The 13,511-nt window shown below is 42.2% G+C and overlaps 1 protein-coding gene across 2 annotated transcripts; it reads left to right on the forward strand.

The window, feature by feature from the left end:
- Positions 1-646: 646 nt before the first annotated feature.
- C12H7orf25 (chromosome 12 C7orf25 homolog) lies at positions 647-9,523 on the forward strand. Of its 2 annotated transcripts, none has more exons than XM_035129526.2 (2): positions 647-773; positions 4,221-9,523. In XM_035129526.2, the coding sequence occupies exons 1-2, from the start codon at positions 694-696 to the stop codon at positions 5,488-5,490; spliced, it is 1,350 nt and encodes a 449-aa protein (XP_034985417.1). In that variant the 5' UTR covers positions 647-693; the 3' UTR covers positions 5,491-9,523. The 2 variants fall into 2 exon arrangements, with proteins under 2 accessions (XP_034985417.1, XP_034985418.1); XM_035129527.2 differs by having other exon boundaries at positions 697-853.
- Positions 9,524-13,511: the final 3,988 nt, after the last annotated feature.

The raw sequence follows: 13,511 nt of genomic DNA on the forward strand, positions 1-13,511 counted from the left end.
TTGGCCCCTGTGAAAGTCTGTCCTGGGGCAAAATCTTTTAAAAAGCTCAGCAACTTCAATAAACTTTGGTTGGCCCTTTTTAAAAAAATGTTTGGGCACCCCTGATGTACACCATCCCTCTTGGGAGAGAAAAAGGTAGTACAGTATATTTAAATGCAGTCAATCAAAATATACTATGCCATACTATAATTACAATTTAATAATAATTTAATAGGATAACTCAGTTGGTAAGAGCATGAAACTTAATCTCAGGATCATGGGTTCGAGCCTCACATTGGGCAAAAGATTCTTGCACTGCAGGGGGTTGGGCTAGGTGACCCTTGTGGACCCTTACAACTCTATAGTTCTATGATTCTGTGAAACTAATTATAACATAATGTAATTAAACAATATACTAATATAAATTATTTACTATTATAACATTTAAAATTATAATATAAATAAAGAAATGCAATTATAACGTCATAGTATAATTAAAATAAAATAAATAATAAAATGTAATTTAATAAATGCATACAGTACAAGGAAAAAGGTTGACCCGCCTAGTACGTCCGGCCACCCTTGCCCCGCACATGGAGGCGCCTAACGGGAACCGGAAGTGAGGGCTGGGCACAGTGCCGGCTCCTGCTCCTGCTTGCTTTCTTCCTCTTGTGAAGCTCTGAAGGAGCCCGTCTCCCCCCCGCTCTCTATGGTATGGAGGCGGAAGTCGCTTGCAGCCGCCGCCGACGGGCTGTAGCTGCAGCTGCGGGGACGGTCGGCAGAGCGAGTTGGTCGTAAGTCTTGCAGGAGGAAGGAGGGCTCGGGGGTCCCTGGCGGCGGGGCTTCTCCTTGTTCGAGGGCTGTGGACGAGGGGGTAAACATTTTGTATTTTTCTGTTGTGATACAAAATGATACAAAAAATACAAAATGAGAACACCAGATACATAAGAAGAACGAAAACAAACCAATAATTCCCCCTTCCACAAACGTATGCAAAGGATATAGATTGTTAATATATAGGGAGGAAAGGGAGTAAAAGAGAAAATGTTATTTGTACAGGTTTAATAGATTTTTAATGTGTGTATATCTGTTTAATATCAGTTTAATTTTTAATGTGTGTATATCAGTGTTTGTCTTTTAAAAACGATCCCCCTCCTTAGTTTTCTATGTTTTTAGCTGTGTTTAAGCTAACCCCGTCAGGGTTAAAAGACGGGGCATAAATAAATACATAATAATAAAAATTTTAAAAACAGGTTGGTGCACGCTTCCAAATGACATGTTAGTCTCCCAGTGCTTTCAAAGGTGGGAGGAGGGGATACAGGATTATGTTTCTGCAGACGGAAAGAAAACACTTGGATCTTGGAACATTATGTTTGCAAGACCAGAAAGTCCTACAGACCAAGGAAGGTGCTTGCTGTTCGTTTATTGTTACGTATTATTTCATTTGTTTCTTAAAATTTATACACCATTTGATTGTTGTTGGGTTTTTTAAAAAACTCAAAGCGGTTTAAAAAAAGATCACAACCATGCTTTAAAAACATATGGCAGTTAAAGTACTAAATGAGTTTAAAATTACAGCAGCTTTCTGTTGCTTCACGAGAAATGAGTGAAAGTTGCGATAAGCTGCTGCTGCTTTTAGCTGCTCCCAAGCCATTGCCCATCACCATCATCATTTCATTTGCATGCTACCTTTCCATAGCTAAAACCATGCTCAAGGCAGCTCACAGCATGAAAATATTTACATAATTGCAAACATAACAAAAATAGTCGTATTCAATAAATGAAGCATGTCAGGAACATGGACTTTGCTTATGGGATTCCTCTGTCCTGGGTTCCTTATAAGGACACTGGGAAATTTTTTCTCCTGGTGCTGCTTTTGGAATATTTTTAATATCCAAAAGTCTGGAGAAAAGCCCCCCCCCGTTTTTTTTGTATTTGTAGCTCATCTTTGCCTCTGTTTCCTAAGCTAACTGCCAACAGTCAGGGGTGTGGGAATTTTGTCCTGAAAAGCCTGGATGGCCACAGGTTCCCCATCCCTGTTTTATTCGTCTTGCGTCTGACTTGACAAGGAAAAGTTCAGCAAATGCTGCCTAACCATGACCCAAGCGTTGTACCGTATTTGGTTCTGCAACATGATATTGATGCCATTTTGACTCGTGTTTCAGACTGCATATGGGCTTTTCTTTTCTTTTAAGCTCAGAAACTGCTTGCACTTTCCACATAAACATTTTCAGATTGCACAGTTGTTTCAGCGTGGCCTTTCTTGTGTTTATTTTAGTCTTTTATATTTTTGAAATAAGAATTTAGAATTGTACGAGGGAGGGAGGGAGGAAAGAGAGAGAGAGAGAGAGAGAGAGAGAAGAGAGAGAGAGAAGAGAAGAGAGAGAGAGAGAGAGAAAGAAAAGGTGGTTGATTATAAATTACAGAAAAGGAAAGAAGAAAGAAAACTAAAGGGAAACAGTTCTGTGTTGCTATATCATTACTGATTTTATCATCACAGCAATTAATAATAAGTGTCATTTTTTCTATAACTTTATGTTCTTATTGACTCATAGACTCCTTTATTTCATAGGTTAGTTTAGCTAACAGTTTCCCAAATCTCTCTTTGTGTTTAATGATTCTTGCCTGACTAGTTATTGCTGCTATAATTATTATGATGTATTTTTAAAGTACCTACAACATATACCAAAACTTCCTAAAATACCTGACTCAGGATTAGCCCATTGTTTTTGACTGTTAACTAGAATCATAGAATTGTAGAGTTGGAAGGGACCCCGAGGGTTGCCTAGTTCCCTGCAATGGTAGTTCTGAGACTACCTAGGTCATCTGCTTGGCAGGGGGTTGGACTGGGTGGCCCTTGTGGTCTCTTCCAACTCTATGATTCTATGATCTTTCTGCAATTTGGTACCCTATAGATCAGTGTTTCTCAACCTTGGGTCCCAAGATATTGTTGCGACTACAACTCCCATCATCCCTAGCTTGGCAGGACCAGTGGTCAGGGATGATGAGAGTTGTAGTCCAAGAACAGATGGAGATCCAGGTTTAAGAAACACAATGCAGTTATGAGGAAGATCTCAGCTTCCATTCAAGCTGGGTGAGGGGAGGGCTCTTCTAACCAGCATGAGCAGCAAGGGAGGCTTTGCCAGAAGTCTCCTGTCAGGCCCTTATCTTCTCACCCCAAATTCCCTCTGGCTTGGCTTGTGTGTACGAATGGAGCTGTATAGGGCTTTGCCAAAGTCATGCTGTAGACACTGAAGCAGATGGGGTTAGTGAGAGATAGTGGCCCGGGTGCAAAGCTGTCTTTGTAGGGAATTGGTTCCCATGGGATCAGGAGCTATGCTCGGGGCCAAAGTCCCATGTGTACCCTGGGTCCCTAGCTGCCTATGCTTGCTTGCCTATACAAATAGCTGCCTATTTGCATTGCTGTCATACTATCAACCCAGCAGCTGGCAGTAACTAAAAAAACAACCCTCACTCAATTGAAGGATATTGTGTCAGCTATCTGAAGCAGCTTTCTGTGTAAGGGCTTGGGATAATCAGTGTCTATTGTGTGAAATACCTCTAGATTGCCTCTTTTTAAAAACAAGATCAATGGGGATATAGTTCACAGTGTATTTGAATGAAAGCTTTAAAAGCAAGGGGCAAAACTTGATAGGAAATTAGGCTTCACTTCACTTATTACAGAAGGATTCAACTGGATTGAGTGGAACTGGGTGACGAGATTTGTGGCAACACTCCCTCGTTTCTCTCCCCCTCCAACACCCCACCACCTATGTAAATTAGATTTATGAGGGTGGGTACAATTTTAAAGCTGCCAAGTATGTTGGAGTTGTGCTATCCATGTAGAAGCATTTCTTCCAGGTAGAAGCATTTCTTCAGTGTGGCTGTCATAAGAGAATCCATCCCACCATGTTCTCTCTTTTTCTCTCCTGTTTTCACAAGTGACTTAGCCCTAAATCTCTCACATTCTTTGTCAGTCCCTGAGGAAAATAGTTACAGTTCCACAATCTCAGGTTTCTCCCTGAATTAATTTTTTTAATGATTTTTACTGAATTGAAAAGCATGCTTTAGTTTGGGGGTGGGTGTTTTTTGTGTTGGTTTTTTTTTTTGAGCCTTTGCTTTTTGCTTTGCTGATTTAAAACAGTTTTTGAAAGGGAATCATTGTCCTAGATTGAGAAATGTCTTCATAAATGTCTTTATATTACAGCTTGAAATAACAGTGATCTTCATCTTTTTCTCAGGAATAATGTTACCATGTCTGTACATGCCTTGCTGTGTGAGCGGATTGCTATTGCAGAGGAGCTCATCAAGAGGGCAGAAGCCCTTTCTAGATTCCGGAAAGGTGGCGTAGAAGGCGGATCAAAACTCTGCAGCAAGCTAAAGGCCGAGTTAAAGTTCTTGCGCAAGGTGGAGGCTGGCAAGGTAGCCATCAAAGAGTCTCACCTGCAAAGTACCAATCTCACTCACCTGCAGGCCATCATTGAGTCAGCTGAAAACTTGGAGGAGGTTGTCAGTGTTGTCCATGTCTTCACTTATGAGGACCAATTCGGGGAGAAACAAAGCTTGGTGGTGGACGTCGTCGCAAATGGTGGCCACACCTGGGTGAAGGCCATAGGCCGAAAGGCTGAAGCCCTGCACAACATTTGGCTGGGCAGGGGCCAGTATGGTGACAAAAGCATCACTGAGCAGGCAGAGGATTTCCTGCGAGCAAGTGGCCAGCAACCCGTGCAGTACAGTAAGCCGCACATCGTCTTCGCTTTCTACAACGGTGTGTCCTGCCCAATGGCACAGAGGCTGCAAAAGATGGGCATATCGGTACGGGGAGACATTGTGGCTGTGAATGCATTGATGGAGTGTGCTAGTGAAGACCTCCCCTTGAGCTCTGGCGAATCTGATGAAGGAGGGGAGGGCCTTCAGGTGACCAAAGTAGATCGGGGCAACTTAATAGCTAGTGTTGCTTTTCCTACGGAGATCCGAGTAGACGTGTGCAATAGGGTTAACTTGGATATTACTACTCTGATCACGTACGTCTCTGCCCTGAGCTACGGAGGCTGTGACTTCATCTTCAAGGAGAAAGTCTTGTCGGAACAGGCAGTGCAGGAGAGGGAAGAGAGTGTTCTCCCCCTCCTGGAGGATTTCATGAAGGGCAAGGAACTGTTTGCTTGTCAATCTGCAGTCAAAGACTTTCAAGTCATTTTAGAGACTTTGGGAGGGGCAGGTGAGAAAAGTCGAGCCTTGCTACTCCTGGAGAGAATCAGTGTGGTGCCAGACCAGCCCTCTGAGCGTGCCTTAAGACTAGTGCCTAGCTCCAAAATCAATAGCCGTTCTCTGACCATCTTTGGCACAGGCGATGCTTTAAAGGCCATCACCATGACTGCAAACAGTGGCTTTGTGAGGGCAGCAGCTAACCAGGGCGTTCGGTTTAGTGTGTTTGTTCATCAGCCGAGGGCGCTGACAGAAAGCAAAGAATCTTCTGCCACACCTTTACCAAAGCATTCAGTTGGGTCCTAATGGTTCGGGACTAGTCTGCAGCCATTAAAATAAGAGAACCAGTGGGTAGATCTTACCCAGTATTTGTGTGTTTATAATGCCTGCAGTTTCAAAAGCAAAGCTTTTAAAATAAATAAATGCAAAGACAATCTACCCAGTTGTGGCGCAACTTATTGTATCTGCTGGCATCTTTTTGCTGTGCAGTTCCTTGCTTCCAGTGCATATTGTATGAAAGGTTGGAGACATGTGCAAATGGACACCAGGCTACTGCTTTGGATGCAGCCCTGCTGTGTTCCTTGTAAAGTTTTCATTCTGTCCTGGGGTGAGGCACATTTAAGTCCCATACATTTATCCTATTGATAAATGTAATGCTTCCATGTGGGACTTCAAAGTGCACGCATTTGGCTGGATTGTGTTCCAACTTTCTGCCCATGGCATAAGGTCCTATGATTTCCAGGATCTGTCTTCAGATGAAAACTGTATGGAATGAAGATCAGTACATGAATATGCCATGAGTATGATCCCACCAAACTTAAACACACTTAAACCCATTTATTTAAATGTGAGTGCCTTGGGCACCTGCTAACATCTCTTACAGAAAGTGACAGGTCTTTTTTTAAAAAAAACCTGTAGATTGTAAATGGTATTTTTGCAGAATCCTCCTGGTTTTCTCTTTGATGGTTCCACAGTAATTTATTTTATTGGGCGTAATTAAGTTGTTAACAGAGTGCAGCGTATCATCGTCATGTTACCATTCAAACAGAACCAGTCTATGGAGTCTTAGTGCTCAAAGGCTGACTTTTTATGACTTTTCATATTTAACTGCTGAAATCCTTTAAATGGCTTGGCATTGTGGGAGTGGGAAAACTTTATATTAGGGATCAGAATAGTGCAATATGAATAATATGACAGCAACTGACAAAATACAGATGCACAATAATTTAGAAGTGAACAGTTCTACTATTGAGCTCTCCCTTGTTAGTTTTACCAGCGGTGTTAGAGAAGTCGAAATCTATGCTCTTAAAATAATAATAATAATAATTAGATGTTCTTCCCTGTTCCTAGTGCTCTAGGTCAGATATTTAGTTTCACATTATGAAAAGGAACAAGCAGGAACCTTTTCCCTAAACGGTGTCTTGGTACCTGCTCTCTCCACCCCCGCCCCCTTCTGCTCTACATATGCATGAATTAAATAAATATGCCAAAAGTTTGTGTTAAAAGTTGAGTTGCATTCTGTCTCCTGTGTGCCATTCAGACGCAGAAATGAGTTTATTCTTACTCAGCATGGTCATCAAGTCAGTGTCTACTGTGGGTTCTTAAACATCCTGAATACAGTGTGTGCTGTTTCTTTGACACGGATTGTGTAAGAATAAAATGGTATTTATGAAGCTCCCTTCCCTCCCTAAGGTCTCAGTGCTCTGGAAATGTTGCAATACTTTGCCTTTGTTTGTCAGGTGGAGTACAGGAAAAACATGGAAGAGCATGAAGACTGGATGCAAAAGGGGATGGAAAACAATAAACGGGTGTGCAAGATCCCCTTCTGTATACATACCTTGGAGTAAGCTCCGTTGAAGACACAAACATGCATAGGATAGCACAGTTGGAAAATTTCTGTAGATTTTGCCCACATGTTAGCACGCTGCTTTTGATACCCATCAGGTCTAGAATATTAATGTGCATGTTTCTGGGGGTCAGGAATCATTTTTAGTACATCAAATTGTGCATTCGCATCAATGCCATACAAAACTTCCTCTGGCACAGTAATCATTTGTTTGAGTGTACTAGTTTTGAAGACCGGGTGGAGGATGGTAACTAACAGTATTTAATTTTCACAAATGGGAGAGAGGAAAACTTTAAAAGGTACACTCTCTTTCACGTAGGCTTCTTATTCCTACTAAAGAACCCATAATTTTAAGCAGCTTAAATTGGTTAAGATTGTCAGGCACACAGTGAATCAAGATGGGTTTAGAACGTGGAAGAAAATCCCAGGTCTTCCTGAGAGTCTTCAGCAGAACCTGTGCTCTCCTAGAAAAGGCCTAATTCTCACTCCTCTTTTCTTGTCACTGAAAAGTGCTATCTGATTTATTCCAAGTACTTGTCACCACACAAAGGACATGCAAATGTTCTCTTCAGTGCAACCAGTTTTTGACACTTCTTTTGTGCAACTGTTATCCACTCAAGTCGAGGGCTCTTAAACTCAGCCACTCCATGTTTCTTCCATAGAAACTTGACTTCCCATTCACTTTGAGAAAAGGGTAAAGAAGCCCTCTTTCTTCTAGTTTTACTGCACAATCATAAATGGCATGTTCTCAAAGGGGAGCCAGTCTGGAGGCTCTTTGATCACTACTAGGCCTCATGGCTGTACTTCTAGTCTATAATACTGGTACCGTACCATGAACACGTCAAGCCTAGACATTTTGCAAAGCAGTTCATGCAAGCATATCTGGGGACATGGGTCTAAAGGTGTGAATAATTTTTGCCCCTTTCTCCTGAAAGGACTTTCCTCCCGGAGGCGAATGATTGCACGCGGGGCCCGCCTCCCGTGTCTGCAGGGGGATGTGGTCAGCCCCCTGCACCAGCCCCTCCCCGCCGCCGCATCATACCCCTCTGCCAGCCAATAGGGCTCACGGGGGGCGGCGGAGTCCAGCTCCGTTTAAAATACTGCGGCGGGGGATTTTTCTCTCTTTGCTTCCTGCTCTTTGGGCTCAAGTGGCTGTTAGGCATTGGATTATTCCAGGCATCCCCAAACTGTGGCCCTCCAGATGTTTTGGACTACAATTCCCATCTTCCCTGACCACTGGTCCTGTTAGCTAGGGATCATGGGAGTTGTAGGCCAAAACATCTGGAGGGCCGCAGTTTGGGGGTGCCTGGATTATTCAATATGTGATGTAGCTGTGTTGTGTGTCGGAGGTCAGGTTAAGGCCATCACCTACCTTCTAGGGGTATCCCGTTAAGGGGATCCGACGGTTGTGGATCCCATCTGATGCCCTACTTTGGTTAGGGCCATGGCACGACCCCCGGTGACGTCAGGGGAAGCTTCCAGTTGTATTTGCATCAACAAGCTCCTCCCACTGTTTGTTAACCTTTACGTGTCTCCACACCAGTAGGGTGGAGTCACGTGTTGCATTCCCATCCAATGCCTAAGCCAATACCACTCACATGCTATAACCAATAAAGTTGTGGCCTTTATCTACCCATTAACCTAAAATCACGTCTCCTTGTGTCTTATTTACTCCACGCGGGTGGCGGGTCATCAATGTGCAACTTGGCGACTTGTTAGGCAGAACAAGTTCTCTCTCACACATGCAACACTGACGTTTGGGTGCGCTCTAGTTTCCTCATACAAAAATAAATAGCCAACTTCTAGTATTTTACATGCAGCTGAAAGTTTAAGGCAGGGAAGTTGTGGTGTGGTGTCATTGCCAAATCTGCTTTCTTGAGAACGGGAAGAATACACTGTGTTACATTGTTGGGTTGTGGGGAGACGCTCACTTGCTAACCCTTGGTCTGGAGGGGGTGTGCCGATCTGCACACACAAACACCCAAGTTATTCTGCTCCTGTCCTGATGGGGATGCATATCACCCCACCCTTGGTCATCAATAATCATTTGATGACCAGGGAGGGGGTGATAACCTCACCTCAGCTGAGAAGGGGGCTGTGCCCTGTGTAGGGAGGTTTGGCCAAGCTGAAGTGTACTTAACCCAAGGCATGACTGTACAATAAACAGTCCTACCTAGCTCTGTTAGTAGTGTGTTGTGTGTGAGAGAGGGGAAACACATCAGTGAGGGAAAACTACACACATTTGTGCATGTGCAGGTAGCCCAATGTGAATTGTTTGAGGGGTGTATTATTGACTCCCCTGCCAAGAAAATGATCAATCTAATGACAAGGGGGAAGCAATTTGCATCCCTAGTAAGGAGCTTGGATCTACCCACCCCAACGCTGAGTCTACTTTAATTGCCTAATCCTTTTCTGCCAAAATTGGTTGGGGGGTCAGGGAGAAAAGGACTGGAGAGGATCAGACCCTTGATGTTGCAAGTATTTCTATGTCAATATTCCCAGCCTTCAGGTGTAGATCTGAAATTAGCGAAATATGTGAAGGGGCCTGTGGGGATGTGCGCTAGGCCCACCCGCTGCTGCTCTTCTTGTCCTCCACAAGTTGGAAGATGGCTGTCAGAAGTGGAGCGCCCAGAGGCTCCCTGCGTGTTTTTAGAGCTCTGGATTTTTCAGGGTTCACAAATTTGCCATCCAACTTGCAGAAGAGCACAGGGACTGGAGCTAGCACATCCCTTTCTCACTACTCCCCCCCCTCCCCCCGGTTTTAGATGATATTGAATGCGCCCACCTGAAAAGGTCTTCTGTCTCTCCATATTCCGCATCCACTTTAAAATGGAATTTGTGAGGCTATAGGGCAAAGACTGGCTTGTAATGAAAGGCAAACTGGGAAAGGCTTGCAAACAGTAACACAGTACAAAGGTTGATAATGTCATTCCATTTTTATTTTACTTTGCAAAGCAGACGGCACATACAATAGAGAGAGCCCATCGTTGTGGGAGATGACCAGAGGGGAAAGTGACAGTAGCATTAACACAGTATAACTGCTACAAGTCCGCTGTCTGGCATGTCACAGTTTAATAAATAACAAACAAAATGTAGTGGACTGGGTGGGATAAACCACCATATACTGATTCATCTGAAACCCAACCAATTAGGTTTAAGGCTTGCTGGCATTAAACCTACATTTACTGGAGGGCAACTTCAGTCAAGACAACATTATCAGGAAGACATCAATGCAGGTTCTCTTTCTGGGTTCATTTTCTTTTTATTCTGAAGACAAAAACATAAGACAAAAATCAGAAAAGCAAGGCTACACAGGGGAGCATGACAGTGGCAATGAAGTTGCACGGAGATTATAGATTCATTTAATTAAGCATGATTAACAAAGCTGGAGTACCAATCCCCAATTTATTATCACTCTTAGACTAAAAGTTTGTACATGTGATTCTAAGGAAATTTCAGAGGCAACAGCAAATGAATTTGATATTTAAGTTTTTAAAGTGCATTTTTATTCTCTGACATTACTTCCATGTTGTCTAGAGAGCATGTGGGGGTGATGGGTACACATGATCTGACTGTTCTTCACTCCTAACAGCTGTGTTCTGGTGAGTACTGTAAATAATTGTCTCATTGCCCAGTGGGGTTGGTCTTGCGTGTCTCCCACTCACCCTCAGGGCTCCTGTGCCTTTATCAGCTGTAAGGCTATCAGCTAGCAAACTTTCTTGGGCCTTTAGCCTGAAGAATTTCAACTTGTCTTGAGTGCTCTGCCACAAAACAGTGGTAATACTGATAGAAAACTTGGGCCTTAATTGCTGGAGCAAAGATGGCAGAACACGCCCCCAAGTGTAAGTTCGTAAAGGCAAAAGGAAATAAGGAAGTCATTAAGTGCCTCTAGTAAGTTAAAAATCTACAGATGCCACACAGAAAAGCAGACTGGATTTCTATACTCTTCACTGTGATGCAGGCAATATGTGGGATTAGTCTTCAGTCAAATTATTTGCCTATTAAAAATATAGGTAGAAGCACTGACTTCTCAGCATACATCTAATTTTCCCCTGAACCTAATCACACAGGAGAAAAGGTGACGTCCCCATGATCTTATCCTCTGCTTGTCTTCGTTCCGGTTAAAAGAAACTATGCTCTTCCGTGACATCAGTCTATGTTAAAAGTTTAGCGTGGAGCTTATTTCTTGCACCATAGTTTCATTTATGGATGCTGCTTCACGCCCTGAGCACAGAATATGATTCTCCAAACCTCCTGATACAGAAGACAGACATGGCACCTTTTCTTTGTGGTCCAGTTATCTCACCCTCCCCACCCACATACAATTTGCTGCGAGGAAGAGGGGAGATGACAGATGAGGGGGGAGGAGGGAGGAAGAAGAGAGGAAGTATATGTGCTTTCAGTTCCCCCTCCAAATCCACATCCAAAATTCTAGCTAAAGTTGCTCCTGTGATGCTATTTTAGCATGACCTATGGACCAAGTCAGTAGAAAAGAGATATTTAAGTTGCAAATCACATATGGAACTCAGTGGGCCTTACTTCTGAATAGACATATATATACTTCTGCCGTAAGGTTATGACCCTAAAGACATTTATCAGAGAACAAGTCCCATTTAACTTAGAGGGACTTGCCTCTAAAGTAAACATGCTTAGCATTGGACTTTAAGCTACTGTGTCTGTGCCAAAAGGAGTCTTAAAAAAGTAGAATCCTAGGACTGGAAGTCTCAGCTTTATACTATTCATTTCCTTATTCCTAGCTTACACAACTTGGTTACAGTGGGGAAGGATTGTGCATGCTGTTTTCTTGCACAACAGTCAGTGATAAGTTGGCCATGTGTATTGCTAACTCACATGCTGCATGTAGAAAGACAACCCCCGTGATTGTTGCAGGGGGCCTCTTAACTGTGAATTGATGAGCATGGAACTCATCATGGTCTGGGGTTTCCTGCTTCTACAGCATTCAGGAATCCTCATATCTATTCACTACAAGAGGTGGAGGTGGCCTTTATCGGGGTAGTCAATGTGGTCCCCGACAGCATGTTGAATGGATAGGGACAATGGGAGCTGCAACCTAACAATATCTGGAAGTCACCATGTTCTCTCTGTTAGACTTGTCTCAGTGACATTGCCACACTGTTTCTCTCTTTTTTTTTTTTTAATTATATTTTTTATTAAACATTTTATCAACACACATACAGAACACAAATACAAAAAGTAAACATCAAAATACAGAAATACAAAAATACAAAAATACAACAAAAAAAATATATCATCTCTAATCCATTTTAATATTCATTGTCCTCTGGCTTCCCCAATTCCCTACTATCTGATTTTCTTTTTTATAAACTTCTGTAGCAGTTTCTAAATCATCCTTCTTACCCATCATATAGTCTCTTTAACACTTCAAAAATTTCATCTTTATATCATCTATCATATTTTCTCCCTTTCAATCTTCTATTATTTCCCTATTGCCTTAACTTCTTTATTTTCCTGGATGTTCAAAATCTAGTTTTCAAATTCATACCCTATGTATATTTTAAATTTCTTCCAATCTTTTAAAACTTTGTCATTTGTTTGGTCCCGGAGTCTTCCTGTCAATTCTGCCAATTCCATATAATCCATCATTTTCATTTGCCATTCCTGCCTCGAAGGCAGTTCCTCTTTTTTCCAATATTGTGCTATTAAGATCCTAGCGGCTGTGGTGGCATACATAAACAAATTAACATCGTCCTTGGGGATTTCTTCCCCAATTATTCCAAGCAAAAAGGCTTCCGGTTTTTTCAAAAATGTGTTTTTAAACATCTTTTTCAACTCATTATAAATCATTTCCCAGAAGCCTTTTATCTTAGGGCATGTCCACCACATATGGTAGAATGAGCCAACATCCTGCTTACATTTCCAACATTTATTGTCGCTTTTGTGATACATTTTAGCCAGCTTGACCGGCGTCAAATACCATCTATACATCATTTTCATCAAATTTTCCTTCAACACAGTACAAGCCGTAAATTTCATACCCTTCTTCCACAATTTTTCCCACTCCGACATCATCACATTATGACCCAAGTCCTTGGCCCATTCAATCATCACTGATTTTGTTTGCTCATCTTTCAAATGCCATTCTAGCAACAAATTATACATTCTAGACAAATTCTTGTAGTCTGTCTCTAATAACTCCGTTTCTAATTTCGACTTTTCTGTCTGGAATCCTATTTTTTTATCTAGCTTGAATGCTTCATTTATCTGCACATACTGAAACCAGTCACTCAACCTATCTTTCAGTTGTTCATATGGCCTTAACTTAAAGTGGTTTCCCACCTCCATCAGGATATCTTTGTATTTCAACCTATTCTCATCCATATTTGTCCTTTTAGGTTTCTTTGCCTCAAGTGGTGAGATCCACCTAGGAGTTTTTCTTTCCAATAGATCTTTGTATCTAATCCAAACATTAAACAATGATTTCCTAATTATATGGCTTTTA

Source organism: Zootoca vivipara, chromosome 12, assembly GCF_963506605.1.
Source record: "Zootoca vivipara chromosome 12, rZooViv1.1, whole genome shotgun sequence".
NCBI classification, from domain to species: Eukaryota; Metazoa; Chordata; class Lepidosauria; order Squamata; family Lacertidae; genus Zootoca; species Zootoca vivipara.

What these genes read in the sequence shown, in the direction of transcription:
- C12H7orf25 (XM_035129526.2), top strand. Translation starts at nt 694, where the DNA reads ATGGAGGCGGAAGTCGCTTGCAGCCGCCGCCGACGGGCTGTAGCTGCA. An exon ending in GTCGGCAGAGCGAGTTGGTC is followed by an intron (nt 774 to 4,220) that starts GTAAGTCTTGCA and finishes TCTTTTTCTCAG; the next exon opens with GAATAATGTTACCATGTCTG.